Source organism: Bactrocera oleae, chromosome 2, assembly GCF_042242935.1.
Source record: "Bactrocera oleae isolate idBacOlea1 chromosome 2, idBacOlea1, whole genome shotgun sequence".
Classification (NCBI taxonomy): domain Eukaryota; kingdom Metazoa; phylum Arthropoda; class Insecta; order Diptera; family Tephritidae; genus Bactrocera; species Bactrocera oleae.
This window is the reverse complement of record NC_091536.1, coordinates 24,679,797-24,701,069: the sequence shown is the minus strand read 5'-3', so window position 1 is coordinate 24,701,069 and position 21,273 is coordinate 24,679,797. Positions and strand designations below refer to the sequence as shown.

General features: G+C 34.1%; 10 protein-coding genes across 12 annotated transcripts in view; 5 read left to right on the top strand and 5 right to left on the bottom strand.

Moving 5' to 3' along the window:
* The first annotated feature begins 502 nt into the window (after window positions 1-502).
* Arpc3A (Actin-related protein 2/3 complex, subunit 3A) lies at window positions 503-1,581 on the top strand. The gene is made up of 4 exons (XM_014235661.3): window positions 503-672; window positions 804-977; window positions 1,031-1,226; window positions 1,311-1,581. Exons 1-4 carry the CDS (start codon window positions 667-669, stop codon window positions 1,466-1,468), a joined length of 534 nt encoding a protein of 177 aa, XP_014091136.2. The 5' UTR covers window positions 503-666; the 3' UTR covers window positions 1,469-1,581.
* On the bottom strand, window positions 1,552-2,609 carry ND-23 (NADH dehydrogenase (ubiquinone) 23 kDa subunit). The gene is made up of 3 exons (XM_014235660.3): window positions 2,423-2,609; window positions 1,857-2,293; window positions 1,552-1,802 (listed from the first exon to the last, which is right to left on the bottom strand). The coding sequence occupies exons 1-3, from the start codon at window positions 2,460-2,462 to the stop codon at window positions 1,641-1,643; spliced, it is 639 nt and encodes a 212-aa protein (XP_014091135.1). The 5' UTR covers window positions 2,463-2,609; the 3' UTR covers window positions 1,552-1,640.
* Window positions 2,610-2,756: 147 nt separating this feature from the next.
* Window positions 2,757-4,768, top strand: POLDIP2 (DNA polymerase delta interacting protein 2). The gene is made up of 4 exons (XM_014235658.3): window positions 2,757-3,075; window positions 3,283-3,682; window positions 3,754-4,095; window positions 4,155-4,768. The coding sequence occupies exons 1-4, from the start codon at window positions 2,945-2,947 to the stop codon at window positions 4,524-4,526; spliced, it is 1,245 nt and encodes a 414-aa protein (XP_014091133.1). The 5' UTR covers window positions 2,757-2,944; the 3' UTR covers window positions 4,527-4,768.
* mRpL44 (mitochondrial ribosomal protein L44) lies at window positions 4,729-6,116 on the bottom strand. Its single transcript, XM_014235659.3, has 3 exons — window positions 5,947-6,116; window positions 5,123-5,881; window positions 4,729-4,971 (listed from the first exon to the last, which is right to left on the bottom strand). Exons 1-3 carry the CDS (start codon window positions 6,014-6,016, stop codon window positions 4,829-4,831), a joined length of 972 nt encoding a protein of 323 aa, XP_014091134.2. The 5' UTR covers window positions 6,017-6,116; the 3' UTR covers window positions 4,729-4,828.
* An 862-nt stretch (window positions 6,117-6,978) lies between these two features.
* Window positions 6,979-8,512, top strand: Snr1 (SWI/SNF related, matrix associated, actin dependent regulator of chromatin, subfamily b, member 1). The gene is made up of 3 exons (XM_014235597.3): window positions 6,979-7,384; window positions 7,464-7,771; window positions 7,829-8,512. Exons 1-3 carry the CDS (start codon window positions 7,113-7,115, stop codon window positions 8,359-8,361), a joined length of 1,113 nt encoding a protein of 370 aa, XP_014091072.1. The 5' UTR covers window positions 6,979-7,112; the 3' UTR covers window positions 8,362-8,512.
* A 128-nt stretch (window positions 8,513-8,640) lies between these two features.
* On the bottom strand, window positions 8,641-14,177 carry HDAC3 (histone deacetylase 3). Its single transcript, XM_014235596.3, has 5 exons — window positions 13,993-14,177; window positions 10,072-10,574; window positions 9,928-10,016; window positions 9,672-9,866; window positions 8,641-9,610 (listed from the first exon to the last, which is right to left on the bottom strand). Exons 2-5 carry the CDS (start codon window positions 10,236-10,238, stop codon window positions 8,739-8,741), a joined length of 1,323 nt encoding a protein of 440 aa, XP_014091071.1. The 5' UTR covers window positions 10,239-10,574; window positions 13,993-14,177; the 3' UTR covers window positions 8,641-8,738.
* Sas-4 (spindle assembly abnormal 4) lies at window positions 10,757-14,229 on the top strand. 2 transcript variants are annotated; one of them, XM_014235585.3, is made up of 2 exons: window positions 10,757-12,966; window positions 13,094-14,229. In XM_014235585.3, the coding sequence occupies exons 1-2, from the start codon at window positions 10,891-10,893 to the stop codon at window positions 14,135-14,137; spliced, it is 3,120 nt and encodes a 1,039-aa protein (XP_014091060.3). In that variant the 5' UTR covers window positions 10,757-10,890; the 3' UTR covers window positions 14,138-14,229. The 2 variants fall into 2 exon arrangements, with proteins under 2 accessions (XP_014091060.3, XP_014091059.3); XM_014235584.3 differs by having other exon boundaries at window positions 13,091-14,229.
* On the bottom strand, window positions 14,176-21,271 carry LOC106618060 (GPN-loop GTPase 3). The gene is made up of 3 exons (XM_014235598.3): window positions 21,111-21,271; window positions 20,384-21,048; window positions 14,176-14,440 (listed from the first exon to the last, which is right to left on the bottom strand). Exons 1-3 carry the CDS (start codon window positions 21,153-21,155, stop codon window positions 14,275-14,277), a joined length of 876 nt encoding a protein of 291 aa, XP_014091073.2. The 5' UTR covers window positions 21,156-21,271; the 3' UTR covers window positions 14,176-14,274.
* Window positions 14,334-21,273, bottom strand: part of beag (IC cytokine homolog beag) — a 33,354-nt gene continuing 26,414 nt past the window's right edge. The window contains exon 3 of the mRNA XM_070112804.1: window positions 14,334-14,440. The gene's annotated coding sequence lies outside the window, so the exon portion shown is untranslated. The remainder of the gene's footprint in view (window positions 14,441-21,273) is intronic.
* On the top strand, window positions 14,761-19,644 carry gfzf (GST-containing FLYWCH zinc-finger protein). 2 transcript variants are annotated; one of them, XM_014235587.3, is made up of 5 exons: window positions 14,761-15,451; window positions 15,661-16,655; window positions 16,688-17,479; window positions 18,796-18,937; window positions 19,004-19,644. In XM_014235587.3, the coding sequence occupies exons 1-5, from the start codon at window positions 14,921-14,923 to the stop codon at window positions 19,562-19,564; spliced, it is 3,021 nt and encodes a 1,006-aa protein (XP_014091062.3). In that variant the 5' UTR covers window positions 14,761-14,920; the 3' UTR covers window positions 19,565-19,644. The 2 variants fall into 2 exon arrangements, with proteins under 2 accessions (XP_014091062.3, XP_014091063.2); XM_014235588.3 differs by lacking the exons at window positions 14,761-15,451; window positions 15,661-16,655; window positions 16,688-17,479 and adding an exon at window positions 18,333-18,459.

The window sequence follows — 21,273 nt, the reverse complement described above, 5'->3', positions numbered from 1 at the left end:
ATGTACAGAGAATGTAAAATATTATCTACATATATATCCACCCTAAAAGTCTCATAGATGTACTGACTATTAGATGAATATTTATATATATACTCCTTAAGTTTAAATTTTCTAATATCCTCACTGAGGCTAAAATCCCTACAACTTTTAAGCACTTGAATGGCTCGAACATTCCCGCGTGATGCTACTATGCAAGGGATTTTATTAGGATAACAAATGACAATACAAAAATATTTCCGATTGCTTTATACTTTGAATGATTTGACAAAAGTAAAAAAACACGAAATATTTAATATCAGAGAGAAGCTCCAAAAGCAAAGCGTTCATTATGATATAACTTATGTTAGCTTTGCTTCGAAAGTTGTATGTAAATTAGCTATAAGTTATATCAGAGAATGTAGAATGTATTTTACATTCTCTGGTTATATGACAGAATTAAACAGTGCGCACAAACTTAAAAACGAAAAGGGAATTCGACGAAAAGTATGACCAAAAGCTTAAGCGATAACATCTAAAATAAAAAAAACATTCTTTGACTTAAGCAGTTGTCAATATTTGCTTAGATATTTGCATTCCTATATCAACCAAAATTCCAATAACTTGAAAATATTTACTTATAATTTAAATTAGATTCCAAACAAGTATATAAATTGAAATACAGCAGTTATGCCGGTAAATATAATATCTTAAAAAATACCAATTCCTAAAACCTTTAAAGCATAGTGGGGTGCGGTCATTTCGTTCAACATATAAAAAGAAACAAACAAATGAATGTACTGCTTATATATTAAAATATTTTTTAGGCCTACCATTCACAGATTAAGGAATTTCCCCAAGTGGTCGGAAATATGGCAATATTGCCTTTACGTACCCAAGCTCGTGGACCTGCCCCCTGTGCCAATATTGAAAACGATATCATTGATGAGTCACTATATTACTTCAAAGCAAATGTTTTCTTCCGTACATATGAGATAAAGGTAATAACTTCCTATTATTTGTCGTATATACACATATAAAAAACATTTTTTAGTCTGAAGTGGATCGTGTGCTCATTTACATTACCCTGTATATCACCGAATGCTTGAAGCGCTTACAACGCTGTAATAACAAAAATCAAGGAACTCAAGAAATGTACAGTTTAGCAATTTCAAAATTTGATATTCCTGGAGATGCAGGATTTCCATTAAATGCTGTTTATGCTAGACCACAAAATACACAAGAAGGAGGTAAATTATAAATATGTAAAGGTTATAGTACTGATGACTAAACATTTATATTTATGTACATATCGGTACAAATATCGCTTTTAGATTTAATGCGTCAATATTTCTTACAATTGCGACACGAAATCGGAAATCGCGTTTGCGAGAAAGTATTCAACAGTGAAGACGGAAAGCCCAATAAATGGTGGATTTGTTTCGCTAAAAAGAAGTTTATGGAGAAATCTTTATCTGGGCCTGGACAATAGACATGTCTATTCCTTTCGCAACTATTATTTAATTACAAAATATGTCGTCTCAAAATGAATAATAAAATGTAACATACAAATAATTGCGTTAATTAAAGCCTTTATTCAAGCTATACTGAAGTATAATATATTTAACGAATTTGAGAACTTTAACCTTTCTAACTCAAACAATTTATCGGTATAAGTGATCCGCTTGCAAATTAGATGCAATCTCCGATTCCCATTTATCTCCATTGCAAAGCAGCTTCTCCTTATTGTACAATAATTCTTCATGTGTCTCAGTTGAGAATTCAAAGTTGGGGCCCTCTACAATAGCATCAACAGGACAAGCTTCCTAAAAATTTGAAATATTTATGTATATTTTCGAATAATATCTGTTATGTATTACCTGACAAAAACCGCAATAGATGCATTTAGTCATATCTATATCGTATCGTGTTGTACGCCTACTACCATCAGACCGAGTTGTTGCTTCAATTGTAATAGCTTGTGCTGGACATATTGCTTCGCACAATTTACAAGCAATGCAACGCTCCTCTCCACTGGGATACCGACGGAGAGCATGCTCTCCACGAAAACGTGGACTTAAGGGGCCTTTTTCAAAGGGATAGTTAATAGTGGCTGGTTCTTTAAAAATGTGGGCCAAAGTCACAGCAAAACCTCGAAAAAGTTCTCCTAAAAACATTGTTGTTGCTGCGCGGTCAGTGATCTCATTAATTTCCATGCTCAACTCTTTATTGTTTACATACACATAACCCTTCGGTACAGTTACTATATCTTTCCCAGCTGCACGTAAGCGGAGATTGGTTCCAAACATTCGTTGACCTATGACATTTTATATTACGATTATTTTATCCTTGAACTAAGATGTGACATAACTTCCATAACCTCAACCATACATAAAATAAGCAGCATATACTGTTCTTAAACAATACATTTCATTTTTAGACTTACCATTTCTCGAAAGTGTAAAAACTTTGGCCGGTAGCGCCATTTTAGTCGCAATGTATGTTCCAACCTCTAAATTGACTACTTGGTTGATTATTTGGATTCTGTTGCAATCGGTGGCTGAAAACAATTTTTACCAGCTCCGCCTACTTATTCCTTGATTCTCTTTGAAAAATAATTAGATTAAAGTCAACTCTTTTTGTTTTGCTCACTTGTTCGTATAGTGAAAATTTTCAACAATCTATTAGTGCTGCCAAACTTTTACAATGCCAATTAGGAAAACTATAGCAGACAATTTTGGAGTATTTTCGCTAAAAATCGGCCATGAAAACCTTTACACTTTTTTATTTGTTGCATTAACTTAACAAAACATAAAAAAACAATATTCATAAATCCATTAAAATATTTTATGCCTAGAAGGACTTTTAAATTTCTAAAATATTTAACCCAAAGGACTAAACTATTAGTGAATGATCCGTATTGTTGTGACCGCAGATGAGTAAAGAGCACTAAACGAAAACACAAAACATGAATAGCTTATTTACTAAAGCGTTAAGAAATAATAATATAGGACGGGTTTTAGTTCCACTAGCAGTTATAGGAAATTGTGATATTATTCTACTCCGACAATTTTCACAGCATGGATCAAAACTCGCCAAGTAAGTGTACTATTTCTCATATACTCGTATATCCTCATTCAACGTTATGAAACCACATTTATCGTTTTCCATAGTAAAATCAATTAATGCGCATTTTCCTTTAATAAAATAAAGTAGTGTGTGTTTATATTAGTGGGGTCTTTAAATTACATAACAAATTGCACACGTTGTAGAAATAGTTTTCAATGATTTTGCCATTCCATATAGATTAGCTGAAGTAGGGCGATTGGAGTCAATCAAAATAGATGGGAAATATGAGACAGGTCAGTTATTCCTTCATCGCATATTTGGTTACCGTGGAGTTGTGCTTTTTCCATGGTCTGCGCGAGTATATGATCGAGATCTACATAATCCCAACAAGCAAAAACAAAGAGTAAATGTTGATAGGTCGTCCACTGCTGCCATTGCAGCAGAAAAAAGTACGAAAAGCACAAATACAGAAGCATCAACTGAACAAGGAAATTCAGCTACACATGCAACTAGCGGAGGTGAAAGTCCAAGTTCATCTTCGTCCACCAATGGGTCCGATTCGTCTGTAAAAGAAGTGAAAGGCAAAGTACACACATTCTACCAAGTACTGATCGATTCACGCGATTGCCCATATATTGTAAGTAAAACCTCTAATCAATCCATTACAAATTTATAATTTTTACTTCTAAATGGTAAATTTTTTTGAAGCGCGCACAAACTGAAGCTGTAACATTTCTGGGAAATCAAGATTCCAACCGCAGTCTGTATGCTATTCCCGGTCTTGATTATGTTGCACACGACGATATAATGCCATATACGTCGGGAGAAAAACATCCTCTACAACATGAACTTTTCGATAAGTTCTTAACGCATGTCCCCGGCAAAGATCCACCGTTCGAGGGACAAGATACATTAAAAGCATGGCAGGAAAAAAACCATCCTTGGTTGGAATTGAGCGATGTTCATAAGGAGACTACAGATAATATACGTGTAACTGTGATACCGTTCTATATGGGTTGTCGGGAAACTCCCGCTTCCTCTGTATATTGGGTAAGCATGCACTCGAAAACATTATTTTATAATATATTTTTAATATTGTATAATTTTAGTGGCGCTACTGCATTCGTTTGGAGAATTTAGGTGTGCTTAGCGTCCAGTTACGGGAACGTCATTGGAGGATTTTCTCCCTTTCAGGCACTTTAGAAACGGTAAGAGGACGTGGTGTTGTAGGACAAGAGCCAATACTCAGCCCACGTCTACCGGCTTTTCAATATAGCAGTCATGTCAGCCTGCAAGCCCCTAGCGGTCACATGTGGGGCACATTTCGATTAGAGCGTGAAGACGGTCACACTTTTGATTGTAAAATACCTCCTTTTTCTCTTGAAAGTAAACCCGAAGAACCCGGTACTGGGCTCTCATCTAGTACTGGAACGAATAATAGCGGCAATGTTGGTGGCAATAAACCAGACAACGTCAAATAATATATTACATATATCATGTATAATTTGTTAGTCTAACATACGATTGGTAAACAGATGGGATAGATGGATGGTACAGATTGACATAGCCTAATTTTGGTAACTCAAGTTGATAAGAGTAGTTAGTTTAAGTAGTCCACATTTAGTACATAAATTATTTCTCTATGACTAAATGTTTGTGTATATATAAAGACATCTCAAACAATTCGGAAAAAAAATTTCAAAGATTTTATTTGTTGAACTCAGATATTTGCATTTTATTTCAAAGACCTATAAGCATGAGGTAATAAACTGACTTTTTAAGCCTAATTTTCTATAGCATTACAAGCTTCTAGCTTTAGGTGTGATTGGAAATTAAGGGGACGCATGTTATCTTGTATACAAAATATTTCCTGTAAAGCATTCAGTGAAGCCACTTTTGTAGCAATTGCCACATTTTCGCCAAATCCTAAAAAAAAAAAAAAACTTAGTAATATTTACATCTAAAAGAAATTCATTATAATACAAAGCAAAATGGTTCAGATTTCCACAAATAATGTAAATATGTATATATGATATATTTTACTCTGAATCAAGCTATTCAATAGATTACAACTTACCCCGACCAACCAGTTTTTTATTTGCATATAATCCCACGTGATATGCAGCAAGGAGAGTATTTTTACCACAATCGCCAATTAAACGGGGTTCTATTTCACCCAAATTTCTTTCATCACAAATTTGCTTCAACAGTATTTCTGGATCGTCAATACGCCATATTTCAAGTAAATCGCGCTGATTCATTTGTGTACATATGAAATCTCGTATAAAAAGAAATGCTCGTTCTTGTCCATTGCATTGCTCGATTGTGCCGATAACAGCAAGTAATGAACGAGCCAAGGATTCTTGTTCAGGTGGATAATTGTCATCAAGTAACAATTCACTCATACCTAGATGTGCGGCGATATGTGATAGCATTCCAGTACTTAGCAAATAATCTGTGAAGGCATTTATCCCATCCACAGGCACATTCGGAAATGAATGTTTCAAATATGCACGAACACACTCTTTTGCTAAATATGCTCCTCGTTCGGACACTTCATAGTTGTCTTTAATTACTACGTCTGTTTCGACAATACCAAGTTCACGTTGCCGCAATTGCTCTTTTTGCACATACGAAGGTTGTGTGAATGCTGCCTGCAGCATTTCTAAATCAAATTCTTCATGTAGACGTTTACCAAAAGCAAATAACTCAGCACGGTAATTCCACTCAATAAAACCGGAACGTGGTTGTGGCAGCTGGGGTCCTAACTTTTTTTGTCGCCTGCGAAGCTCACGTAATGTCGGCGCCACCCAACGCTTAATGCAACGAGTTTGATCTATGTGTGAAGAATAAAATATTATTTATTCTGAAAACATTTTCTTCAATATTATTAATATTAACCTAACACTGGCAAACGTGTTAATCCTTTGTTTTGAGTTAAAATGCGTAAAGATAATCGAAACAGTGACATTTTCTTCGTATTGAAATATTGTAGAAGTTGCGACAAGGTTTAATTACATATAATCAATCAGCTGTTTTAGCGGTCGTATTTGATAATTATCGATGGTAAATTAACTAATACTGATCAGGACCATTTCAACGATATCATTGCATATAAGTATGTGTGAATTAAATTTTTATACCCGTAAACAAACTATCGGTTAAGTTACTGGTTAATAACCAAAAAACGCTACACAGAAAGAAGATATAAAAGCGATCGATTTATCCTCTATTAATATGACATGTTTTATTTAATCAATCCATAATTTAATAAATAAACATGAATACACATATGCATTCAGAAATAAACATATTTTAAAAAAGCCTCTGCAGCCTTATAAATTCGTAATTATTCATTTGTTTGTGTTATTATATATTCCATTCAATACAGAAATGATACTTTAAATAAGGAAAGTTCTTGACTCCTTTAGAATTTTTGTTAATTAACCCAAATATTGCAAACTAATATAAGATGAAAGAATTGAGTAAAAATTCATTTTTAAATAATATTTTTGTAATTGTTCAAAAGATCTTAATGTAAATGTATTTATAAAGATGTAATATAATCATTAAATATATGAATATATAATTATATGTGTACATATGTGCTCCGCTTGCAAGTAGCCTAGCACTTTGCCTAAAATACTCAATTAATAATAAATCTTCAATTTTTTGGGGTTTCATTAATATTTTTATTAGCAAGCAGAGTAATTAATAATTTAAATAACGAGGCATACATTTAAAAGTCGCAATTGCGTTTGTTCTGAAATTCAACTGTCAAAATTTTCTTTTCATTTGGCGTTGTAAAATGTAAAAGTTGTTTACACCATAGTAAATTATTTCACCCCAACTCAACACAGAGAAAATTATTACCGTTTGGCACACAGTATAAATTACGATATTTTTTAATGATGGCATCCCTCTTTAGGTTCGCCATTATTGCATATCTATTCTGACGTTTTATTGTTAGGTTTTAGCCAGGGATAAAGCTTTAGCATTTTAGTGTGAAATTAATTTTAGTGGAAAAAAGCATAAGGTTTGTTTTACCGGATATATTTTTTTTATAAATGGCATTACAAACATATGGAGACAAGCCTGTGGCTTTTCAGCTGGAAGAAGGTGGGGAATACTATTATGTCGGCTCTGAAGTGGGAAACTATATGCGTTTATTCCGTGGTATCCTTTATAAAAAGTATCCTGGTATGACGCGGTTAGTACTTTCCAATGAAGAACGTAAAAGGCTAGCTGATTCCGGATTGAGTTCACACATATTAGCGAGTTCTGTATCACTACTACGAGCCGTAGAAGTAGACGATATAATTGCAGGAAATGATGAAAAGTAATTAACTTTTATAAATACACAACTATATACGTATGTCTACAATATAAATATATATTTTAATGAATAATTCACATAGATATCGAGCTATATCCGTAAACACATCGGAAGCACCATTACCGCGTGAAAATAAATCTAAAAAACAGCCACAATATGTGCCCACTATGCCGAATTCTAGTCATTTGGACGCAGTCCCACAAGCCACTCCAATAAATCGTAATCGCGTTCATACCAAGAAAGTTCGTACATTCCCTATGTGTTTTGATGATACCGACCCAACAGCTAATATTGAAAACGCAGGACAGAAAGAATGTTTAGTACCGATACGTTTAGATATGGAATTGGAAGGTCAAAAATTGCGTGATACATTCACTTGGAATAAAAATGGTATATTAATGATTCACTTCGTTTATTGAAATTTTATAATTATATATATTTTTGAAGAGAGTATGATAACACCAGAACAATTTGCTGAAGTACTTTGCGATGATTTGGATTTAAACCCCATACCTTTTGTTCCTGCCATTGCTCAAGCCATTCGACAGCAAATAGAAGCTTTTCCAAATGAGCCTCCGATACTTGAAGAAAGTTGTGATCAGCGAGTTATCGTTAAACTTAATATTCACGTCGGAAATACATCACTTGTTGATCAAGTTGAATGGGATATGTCTGAAAAGAATAATAATCCCGAGGAATTCGCTATAAAGCTATGTGCTGAGCTCGGCTTGGGAGGGGAGTTTGTAACAGCAATTGCGTACAGCATACGCGGCCAATTGTCTTGGCATTGTCGCACTTATGCTTTTAGTGAAGCTCCCCTATCTACTATTGATGTTCCCTTCCGTAATCCCAGCGATGCTGATGCTTGGGCACCATTCCTCGAAACATTAACGGATGCTGAAATGGAAAAGAAAATACGTGATCAAGACCGTAATACGCGTCGCATGCGTCGTTTGGCCAACACGACAACGGGTTGGTAAAACCTTTCAATATATGCATAGGTTTTTAGCGACGAGTCAAGTTCATATACATATATATCGAAGTATTTTGCGCTGAATGCAATAATGATATGTTTCTAGATATAAATGGTATTTTTTCGAATTAACAAATAAATGTAGATTGAAAAATAAACCAGCGTAGTTTTATAAACAAAAGCCTACAGGTACTTTATCACCACTGAATTATAACTGACCATCTATGAGGAATAGCACTAAATAACCGCTACAATAACAAGAATAGCACAACTCTCAACTATCCACTAGTTTATATAAAAAATTTATTATAAGTAAACCTAAAATGAATAAACTTTTATATCTTAAAAAACATATTTCCTATCGTACTACTCGCAAAATATATTTTAACTTTCAGCCGTGTCGCCTTTATCTTGATCCGTATCTCCACTGTAAAATTCATTTTTCGGCTCTACCATTTTATCGTCTTCAGCCTGTGATATTCGAACATCTGGGTCAGATTCTTCCTTAACCCGCACTTCTTCCATGTCAATGGAGTCTGGAGGAATTTGCACCATTTGTACGCTTGGGGAATGTTGACACATTTTTAAATTCTCATAAACATGTTTCACTATCAGTTCCAAATATTGTTTAGAATTAGCATTCTCTTGGCGTGAGTTTACATCAGGATGAAGCGTGAAATCCGGCGCGAAAAATTCTAAATACTCCGACATTGGTAAATCATTTGATATATTTTCGTCTACAAGCAATGATGTTTCGTGAGTCCAGCAGCGAGCTACATTACGTAAAGTGTAACCCCCACCGCCAACTACCAACGTTGGTACATTTAGCTCCTTAACGAACTTAACGCACTCCCCGTGTCCACGGGTACTGAGGGAAAAACATCCCAGCCGATCACCAGCAAGCGAGTCTGCGCCACATTGTAACACGATCGCTGTTGGGCGATAGAAATCCATCACTGCCGAAATTATTGGTTTAAAAACTTGAAAATAACTGTGATCGTCAATGCCTTCTTTTAGTGGTACATTTACGCTATAATATCGACCCGACTCCGCGCCAATTTCGTACATATCACCCGTTCCGGGGAAGAAATAATTTCCATATTTATGGAAGGATACAGTCATAACGCGGTCCGTGAGATAAAATGCCTCTTGTACGCCATCGCCATGGTGTACGTCAATATCAATATACAACACTCGTGGATTGTATTTAAGTAGTTCAAGTATGCCTATCACAATATCGTTAACGTAACAGAAACCTAAAAGGGCATATCTTGTAGGAAATGAAAAAATATTTTATTTCAAAGTTTTAATCCAAACCTGATGCTTCAAATTTTTTTGCATGGTGCAAGCCTCCTGACCAATTTATGCATATATCACTGTGATTGTGATTCAACTTTTGGGCCCCCTCCAGAGAAGCGCCCGTATACATCGCGCAAAACTCAAATAAACCATCGAAAACTGGACAGTCTTCGCCCACACTAAAGTGAGACAGATATTTTGTGTACCCTACGGCTAAAATTATCAAAAATACATATAAATATATCAATTTAAAAAATATTATTCAATTACTTACTATTGCACTGAATATTTTGGGGAGTGACTTTTTGAAGAAAGTCTATATATTCCTCACTATGGAAACGTAGCATGTCCTGAGCACTCGCTCTAAAAATATAGATTATATTTTTGGAAGTGCTTACACATTAAAATGCTTTCTTACTTATAAGGTCGATATATTTTCATCTTTTTATGAAGACCGTAATTCATAACAAGACTATGTGTAACAGATAAGCGATGCGGCTTCATTGGATGTCCGGGACCATAATGAAAATTGCCCACATCTGGATTGTAAAAATAAGAAACCCGTCGGTTGGTGGCAGTTGCCATTTTTCTGACGTTTTTTTTTCAAAACAGTTTTTCTCAAGAATCACTGAATATCCTTTTTACTAATAATATGGTCAACAGAACAACCACGATAAAAACAAGCCGTCGAGTAGTACTTAAGTCCAAATCTTTAAAGCTCATAACGTGCAATGAATTAACTGTACTGAATTTCTTTTGCACTTTCGCGAATGATTTTTAAGTAATTCATACATAAATAACTTTACAATTTAAGAAAAATATAATAATATAAAAAAATACAGTTCCAAAAATTTAGTCCGGTTGTCAATTGCTTTGTGTACAGAGTTGTATTCTTGTTTTTACCCAGCAGCCATTTTCGTTCTAAAAGGAATTTGAACGATTTTCAATAATATTCATGTTATTAATGCATCAACGATAAACTGAAGTAATACTTTCATATAAGCTCTTATATATATCGTAAATCATTATGTCAACAATTGAAATTATTTTTTACTAATGTTTAAAATAATATTTAATCGATGGAAATACGTTTCACCATACGCACATCTCTGATTTGCTATTTATCGAATAGCCCGTTAGGTTGCTTATACTCAAATAATAACATTTTCAATTTAAAATATTCGAGTGTGGATACATTAATTTATTTTGTTAAAACTGTTAACCATCAGCAAATTTTATGTTGAAAATGCTGCAAACCAATTGCAAAAACAACATGCTGGAGTCACAAGTGAACATAGTAAAGCGTTTGGAAAAGTTAAACAAATGGCAGGAAGAGCAGAAACGTTTGTTGGACGAGCGCCAGAATATGCAGCGAAAAATCTTGGGTTTAGAGCACCAGGATGTTTATGAGAAAATGGGATTCCTTCATGGAAATGACATAATTGAGAATCTAGACAATGACGGTGGTAACACATTAGGGGATCAGTTAAATAAATACGGAAGTCAAGTTAATTTTGGGTCTGACAGTGAAATCAAAGAAATAGAAAGCAGATTATTTCAAACTAGAAATAAAACTCAAGGAGAGTTCTCAAATCAAAGAAATTGCAACAGTATTAACTACGATAACGAACAATTTGAAGTTAAAGATATAAAGCCCAAACGACCATATCTTAAACGCGGTGAGGGCATAAAAGCAAGATATAAAATCTCACCAGAGTCACTGCGACTAAATAACTTACCACGATATAAGTATGCTGACACACATTCCAAAATTAAAAATATGCAACGTCGCAGGTTAGCACCTAGAGTAAAACCATCCCAAAAAAATTCAATGATAGAAACTAATAGCGTGGATTGTATTGATGAAATAAAACATGATGTTAATGAGAAACAATTTCATAAAATGTTGGCCAATGCAAATCCAGCTAATAGTTCTACACCGGATACAAGGTCTTCCAAAGTAGATCTATCTTCAATTTCTATAACTCTACCCAACGTTCGGCTATGTGAAACTGAATTTAAAGAAACAAAAGCCTGTGAAGATTTTGAAGAAAATGGACCGGAACATCAAGTTGAACCATATGTCGCAATTACTTGGTCAAAAGTTCTCGATCCACAACATTTAAAACCAATACCTATAAGCGATATACGGCAAAATTTATCTAACTCTGGAAGAAATAATAGTAAATGTGATGATGAAAATCTAAGTATCTTCGAACTTCTTGAGCGGCAAGCTGACCAAGGAGCTATAGATATGAACTCCAGTTTTGTAAGAAAATTCCTAAACAATAAAGCTAACAACGATAAAAATGAAGTAAACGACGTTAAAATGCCTATAAATAGTCGATATGCGGATTGTCGCTTGCGACCTACAGTCGAAGAGGTGTTAAGATGCGATTCTGACGACGAAAATAGTTTTTCTGATGCCACTGACGATAGAGGCCAGAGATGTCAAACATCTGGTATTTTAACTTACTTAAGTGCTGAATCCAGAAACGAGTCCACATTACATGCCGACAAGGTAGATTTACATGTCCGTTTTTCTGAAGAAAATACAACTTGTGAATATGAAAATGGCGAAGATATAATTTCCAATAATTCCGTATTAAATGAAGAAACGTCCTCAAATAAAAGTTCATATTTATTTCATCAATTCAAGGATGCCCTCTTTAGCGCATTGCTAGGCAAAGATGCTGGCGAAGACAAAACAACAGATGAAAACATGTTGATATCCTCACCACCATCTGCGTTAACGCAAGAACTACAAGAGAAGAGCAACATTATTAAATTACGTCTGGAAGAGCTTGAAAAGGAAATAGCTTCTTTCCGGAACAATAATATTGAATTATTGCGAGCCAAACAGGAATATGAAATGGAGAAGGCACATTTTAGTCAAGAACGCAGTGAAGCGCTGGATCGTTTAAAAGACGATAAGATTCAAATGGAAATGTACCTGCATGATGAAAGAATGAAAATTGAAGAAGAGAAGCGTAAATTTGAGCACCAAATGCGTGTGCAAAAACAAACTATAACCAACAAAGAACGAAAGGAAATTGCACGACTCAAAGATGAATTAGAAACACTACAAAGTCAATTGAAACAAAAGGAGCAATTGCATGCATCTGCGCAGGCGCGTTTGCGTGTGCAAATAAGAAACATGGAGCGCGATCAAAAGCAACTATATGAAGACATTGAACGATTAACTAAGGAAAATAAGCGATTACAAAATGAGAAACAGAAACTTGAAAGGGAAGGTAACAATAAAATGCTTATGGAAATCAATAGGAACATTGCAAAATTAGCACCAAAATTGGTGAGTACAACCATTTTTCATATTTTAATAAGTAAATTGAAGGTATATATTCGTACTTTGTAACAGTTTAATACAGTTAGTAATTATGAAAAAATGATAATAATAATTTAATTAATTCATTCAGCAGACCAACGTAAACACATGCAATGTAAGCTCTGAATATTCCGAATTTAATAATCGATCTTGCGTTAAGACCTCGAAGACATTACACTCTTCACCTATTCAAAAAGCAAATGGAAAAAGTCATCGTATAATGAAAGCTCCACCTAATACACGAAATACCAGCAGAACAGATTTAAAAAACGATTCAGAAAATTCATGTGCTTTGTATAAATTGGATATTGATGAGCGGTGTAATGACTCTGAAGGTGATTTAGCAGATGATGATGATGACGATATTATTTCCGAACTGAAACAAACCCAGAATTGTAGAAATGCGCAATCTGTTGAAAGTACAAGTCATTCCAATACCTCGAAAGATACTGTAATTTACAAATGCGATCTGAACAAAGAAACGGACAGGCCTAATGTAAAATCGTATAACGTGGATTTAGCAACGGCAGCAAATAGAAAGAGGATTGGTAAATGCGGTACCGAACTTGAGGAAAATTTTCGACGTGAAATTATTAATCCAGATGGTAGTAAAGATATTTTATATCCCAATGGCAACTTAAAAAAAATCTCATCGGATGGCATGAATATTCGTATGTTATACTTCAACAAGGATATTAAAGAGACTAATGTTAATGAGGGGACTGTTAAATATTACTATGCTGAAACTAATACCTGGCATACGACGTACCTAGATGGCTTGGAAATTCTAGAATTTCCCAATGGTCAAACCGAACATCGTTATAAAAACGGAGTAATAGAAATTCATTTGCCTGACAATTCTGTGAAAATTACTAACCCCGCTGAGAAAGATAAGCTAGAAGAATGGCGTTTTGCCGATGGCACAAATTTGATACAAATGCGAAACGGTGATAAAGTCTTGATGTTAGCAAATGGTCAAAAAGAGATACATACCAAACTTAATAAGAGACGTGAATATCCGGATGGCACAGTCAAACTCGTTTACCCCGACGGAAGTCAAGAGACGCGGTACTCAAATGGGCGCGTGCGGTTAAAAGACAAAGACGGTAACTTGGTAATGGATACCGAACGGATTTAAATATACTATTTTACAAAATATTCTGTGTTAACTGTAAATTAAAATGTAAAATAAAATAAAAAAATTTATAGTACATTTGAAAAATTACAAAATAGACAAATTATTAATTAAGAAGCTATTAAAAATTAGCACTGAAGTTAAAGAATTTTTGAATCCACATCATTATCTTCCTCCTCGGGTGGATCGAAATCACGTATTTTCACGTCAGCATCTTCTCCATATTGTATTACGTTGTCGATTTGGAGAAGCAAATCCTGGATACTTTCGTCATCGTCAATATTCAACGGGACGAATCTTACTAGACTGAAAGTAAATAATAATAATCATGTAAAACAAGTATGGAAGAAGTACATTATTTCAAATAATAATTTATGGTATATGTACATGCTTAAGTATAACCTCTGGTACCTTAATAGAGTAATAGTTAAAATTTTTAGAGATAATAAGTACAATTACAGCTTTCATTTTAAACATACTTGTAAAATGCATCAAATGTGGTGCCTAATATTTAACGTGTAAATTAATACAATGATTATATTTTAAGTATGGCAACTCTGACATTGCAGCCAACTTAAAATTGGAGATTTCTTGCAACCAATTTTGAGTACGAATTTTTTGGTAATTTTCAAGACGTGTACAAAATCGTAACACACTAGAAATCCAAAAATCACTCTATTTTTTATTATACAGTGGGATTTTGTTAATATATAAACCGGATACAAAATATAATTAAAAGAACTGTTATTTAATCAACAATCAAACTTAAAATCGAATACTAGAAATATGTCACAAATGGATATATCGCAAGTGCAAATGGTGCGGTCTGCGAAAGGCATTGATATGCTATGTGTCGATAATTTCTTATATCATTTTGTTGATCGGGGAAATAAAAGATGCAGATGGGTATGCAATAGGTTGAAAAGTAAATATCAGCCGTGCCGTTCAAGGATAGCCACTGTTATAGTGGAAGGTGATGAGTCTCAACATAAGGTAGTGCGAGTAACGAATGAACATACGCATGAACGCTGCTCCGAAAAAGAAATTTCCAAAGTAGTTGAACGAAAGCTCCGCGCAGATTTGGCTGGTAAATCGTGCACTTTGAAAAGCAAACGTATTAAACAGAGAGAACACTTGTCAGATGAGGACAGTAATTCCAATGGACAAAGATGGGTTGGAGGTTCGGAATCTGATGAGTGGCCAGCAGATGACGACGACATATTTTCAAAAGAAATTACTAAAAATAAAAAAGTGGTTGAAACAAATTCTGATAAATCTATCATCGCTAACAGTCAAGGAAATTTCTTCAATTTCGAAGTATGTACTATAACTATGATAAATATATTATTTTCGTTTTATTTTGTTAGCATTCGTATAGATAAAACCTTTAGTTATTACTTCCTAAATTTTAAGTAGTTATTTTGAACAACTATTTCATTATTTCGTTTAACCATTGCTTTTATCTGAGTTTAAACAGTTTATCACATTGACATGCTTTTTAACCCACAATATGTTTCTACTTTTAGAAACAAAAGTTATATATGCTCAAAACAGCACTTGGTCGACAGATGATATCAGTGGACGGTTTCCTATATCGTTTAGAATCGAAGTCAATTACATCGAGTACTCATCGCTGGGAATGTATAAAGCAAAATCCCCCATGTAAGACACGTATTCTTACGGAGTGCTTAACGAATAACACTCATCGCTTAAAAGATCACCAGATAGTAACTCATAGTCATGACGGGTATACACTTTCGAAATTGACTAAACTACTCCTTAAAAACAATATCAGTGTACTAATTGAAAATGGAGGTGAAAATAAAGCCTTCAAATCAATTAAAGAATTGAAAATCGCTGAAAATGACGCATTAGCAAGCGGTACATCATCAAATAAACCTCCGAAAAAACGTATAATTGAAAGTTTAAACGCTAAAATAAGAAATGCGTCAACCGAATCACCTAACAATAGCCAAGGGAAAGTCAAGCGATTTCGAACAAAAGCGAAGCCTGTTACCTATACCTATTCAGAAGATCCTCTTGCAGCTTTATCAACCAGCACGAAATATGACTTAGATAAAGCAAAATTCACGTTTTTGCCTTCGGCTAAAGGCCATAAGGTTCTTTGCCTTGATAATTACATTTATCATTTGGATACACGAAGTCCACGCAATGGCCGGGCATATTGGACATGCCTTTTACGTCGTGATAAGTTTTACAAATGTAATGCTCGGGTAACGACAGAAATGACACATATGGGTCCAATTATAGTTCGAGTGTCCGGTACGCATTTGCATTCAAATCATTCAGAAGATATTAAACGGCGCTTGTGTAGAAGCTTTGTTGTGCAAAACGCAGAAAAGGCCGGCTTAAAAACTGAAAATATTCTAAACGAGTCGGGAAATGGATTAAATAAAGAATTTAAGGAGATTGTAGAAAGGTCGAAAGAAACCATTGAACGTAGAATTGGACATCTGAGTAAGCAAGTCAGTGATGCAGAACAAGAAGAAACGGCGAAAAGGTAACTAAACTAATCTAATTTCTTAATACTAGTTTAACAACAACGGATTTGTGTGAGAATACTGTTTCCAGTTTTTCTAGCGCTTTAGATTCGGATGACGATCATCTAGATAGTTTTTCTGCTCTACCTACAAATTTGGAGGAAATGCGTGAGAACCCTAAAATATCTGTTGTTTGTGACATAGATACAATGCCAAATATTTCCGATGATTTACAAAAGCAAGAAATTATTTATAACGTTACATACCAAGATTTAGTTGAAGAGATGACTGCAGGAGACGAAATGGAAGTTGAATATTTAGACATAAATACTTATAGTAATGACCATTTAGACACAAGTACACTAAAAAACGAGGATTATTTGGACTTATCGACAAATCAAAAAGATTTATTAGATACAAATTTAACATTCGATACAGAAATGAATGTAAACAATGTGTCAACTTTGCGTTCAGCCAAGGGCGGTGAATTATTATGTGTCGATGGTTATATTTACCATTTGAGGAGTACGCAGAATAATCGCACCTATTGGTCGTGCATAAAATCCAAGGATCCGGACCTCAATTGCAAAAGTCGTGTATCCACAATCAATGTGGATAATGAGATTCGTGTTTTCCGTACAACTAACCATCACACACATCCGGTGATTAAGTCAGATATTAAACGCCGTTTATACAATGAAATAAAAGATGAGCAAAATGATGCCGCAAAAATATATGCAGCATCAATGGATGCTCTGAATGTGAAATACACAAAAATATTGGGAAAAGATAGTTCGGCAAAAGGATTAGACAATTTTGATGCGGAAATCGAAGATGCAATAGGGTAAGTACACCACATAATTTTTAAAATTTTAATTAAGTATTACATTATATGCTTATCTAAAAATACCAACATATGTACATATATATATATGATTTTACTTCATTCCTTAAAAATTAAACTTTTTGTGAAGCATTTTAGATTTTAGATTAGTGACAGAAAATATTTATAACAATGCCTCAAGTAGAGCCAAAATGTATTTCTATAAAATTATAGCGGATATCTGCAGGAGATAGAGAATTGTATTGCTTGATCCTTTTGTAAAAGGAAAATTTTAGTGTAGAAAAAATTAAAACAAAAAATGTTGCAAGTATCCCAAAATTTTAATATTGCTATATCTTTAGCAAAGAAAGGCTATTTAATTATTATTTGAATGGAGACACATACATATCTTGTATCTAGAATTTTCAGCACTAGCTCTATAAATATTCAAATAGAAAATATATGCATGTACGTAAGTATATCATAATAACACTGTGTGAGCACATTCGCTTGCAACAGTTTGAATATCGCCTACACAGGTGCACCAAACTGCTTTAATGGTACCAGTAATTTTTAAAGCAATTACTCAAATGAATTGCTGTATTTCAAGTGTCAACTCGAATAATAAATGCATTAAAGTGCATATTGCAATTAAATTACATATATACTATTATACATACATATGCCAACAATATTTTTGTACACACATTTCACACTTTAATTTCAAGTTTTTGTTATTCCCATATTAAAAACTTATAGATGAGAGTGCTTACGGTTGACTTTTGGATTTAAATGCTACCTTAGTATTTAAAATAGTATGCGTCACACTGGATTTATTCGTTCATAAACTAAAAAATGTTGAAAGCTTTCTTAAGCTTTTATTTCTACATTAAGATATCAAAAGACGATTAATAACATTTCGTTCGTTAGTGGTGAACAGTTGGCTATTGGCTTTACTTGAAACCAGTTATATTTAGCATTTATATCAGTGTGCTCGAACGGTATGTAAAATTGTAGTACCAAATCGCTTTCATTTTATTTAAATTTAGATCGAAAGATGTTGCATATTACAACTGACTTTTCTTATATACATTACTGTTTATTTCTTTTAATAGTACATAATACATATATGACTACTTTTGAATATAGTATGCCCAAAGAGCGTCTCACTTGTTTTATAATATTGTAGGTAGCTATACAACAACAATTTTGCAAAAGTTACGGCTTCCAAATTATGGAAAATAATCTCAAGCCAATGCAATTAACACATTTCAGTTTGTTAATATTCATTAATATTGTTATCATTTAACAAAGAGTATTTACATTCTTCTATTAAGTATGACGATGAAATTGTATGCCGTGTCCGATGGTCCCCCATCGCTAGCAGTTCGCATGGCTCTTCAGGCTCTCAACATTCCTTACGAATTGGTTAATATCGATTTCATCGCGGGAGAACATATGACGGAGGAGTATGCCAAAGTAATGATTTGTATATGCTTTAATTTGAGTATATATTAACAACAGTTTTTTTCTTTTTTTTTGCAGATTAATCCGCAAAAAGAAATTCCAGTACTTGATGATGATGGTTTTTACTTATCCGAAAGCATTGCAATAATGCAGTATATTTGTGATAAATATGGACCGAATAACAATCTATATCCGAGGGAAGCAAGTAAGCGCGCTATTGTGAACCACCGGCTCTGCTTTAACATGGGCTTTTACTATGCAGCCATTTCAGCTCATAGCATGGCACCAATATTTTTCGATTACCAACGCACCAATATGAGTCTTAAAAAAGTTAATAATGCCTTAAATGTTTTTGAAACATATTTGCGAGATGGAAACACAAAGTATGCTGCTGCAAATTTTTTGACTATTGCTGACTTTGGCTTAGTGTCAGCCACTTTGTGTCTAGAAGCAATAAACTTTGATTTGTCACCTTATCCATTTATACAGAAATGGTACGCAACATTTAAGCTGGAAAACCCCGAATTGTGGGAAATTGCAAATGGTGGAATGCAGGAAATTGCGGAATTCGAGAAAACCCCTCCTGACTTGTCTCTCATGAAACATCCATTTCATCCAACACGCAAATTAAAAGAATAAAATTGGACAAATGGAAATTGAATGTACTATGAATACAAATACATATAAAAGCTGATGCAAAAAATTCTGTTTACGAAAAATGCAGTTATTGTTACTTTTATATGTAGGTTTAAAAAAATCAGCTATTATCTAGCATGTAAAGGTTTATTTTTATCAAGAATGCCTCAAAAAGATTTAATAACTACTTTTAAATTGTTACCCCTTTTCTATAGTTTCCCACAAATATTCCCGACTTCTTTTTTTTCAGAATGTGTTTTCTGCTTTTGTCTAAAATGGAATGTTAAGTATTAAAAAATCACAACTTTTGTAGTGAAGAATTCTTCTATGTTATTTTATAACCTTGCACTGTATCAAATTTTCATTTTACCATATCATATCTAATTCAGCTAACTGAAGAGAGCACTTAGAGAATTTTTTGCGATATTCACGCTGTCACGACTACAAGCTCTAATATATTGAAATTATGCATCTGGAAACCTAACGCATGCACAGTTGCAAATCATTAGCCCTTTCGTTAGAAAGCATGAGATCACAGGTACACAAGAGTTTCGTGTAGTTCCATCAATTCGGCCTTAAGAACCTCATGACTCTCTGGTAATCAACGTATAATTTATCTTTAATCAATTATTAAGGGACGCAATTACGATCACGGAATGTTTTGGCTCGGCGATTAAATAGCAATTAGCAGAAACTAGTTTCAAATGTTTTAGCGGTTTTGAACGTTTAAGAATTTTACTTTTTTAATTATTGTGTTCGAGGTGGGACTAAAGAAAAGCGACTACTAAAACTTAGTTTTTTTTCTGATCATCAATTAATTACCTGAAGTCCTCAATTAAATTTCCAATTGCCTCTGAAAGCTTACGATACGTTCGTCCCCATGACGAATCTTGCGCCACATCTCCCAACAACGCTTTCGGATCTGGGTCCAAATAGTTGTCAAGCTGTTTACGTGCTGTTTTACTGAGCAAATCCATTTTACTTAATATATTTAGATGCGGCATTTCCATGTTTGCCATTACACTAAGAGCGGCCATCGTACCCGACAGAAATTTAGCTCCGTCCACCATGAATTGCGAGTCGACTAGAAATACCGTACAAATGCGGAAATTCCACGACTCTAACAATTGTACTAGCTGTTTGCCCATTGATAAGTGAGTGAAAAGTTCTATTTGCCCTGGCATATCGAACAGTATGTAATCATCATCAGGTTCTCCACCTATTTCATTGTCAGGTTCATCTGCACCACATAATTGTGCTTTTAACCAATCCTGATTCTGTATTAAGTATTCCAGGCAAAATACTAAGCCACCATTTGGACCATAATGAAGCTCTTCATCTTCCATTGCATCGTCCAATTGAATTAAGTCACGAATATCCACCAACGGATGATAATCAAAATGTTCTGCTGCTGGATCCAAGTTAACCACTTCAATTACACGTTTGGAGTCTTGAGCATGTCGCTGCATATATGTGCAGTAAGTTGACTACTTATTCATATAAAAATGTTAGTTAATGTCATTTTATTTACGTTTTTGAATTATCTTACTTTGCCACAACCAGCTGGACCAATCACAACTTGAGCATACCGCATTTTGTTTTCAACTGTGAACAGCGCCTGTCAATCTTTGAATTATTGGATGTAAATGTAAACACATCATAATAATCGAAATTAGTGATGTGTGTTTGGTATATTTAAGAATTGATTGATT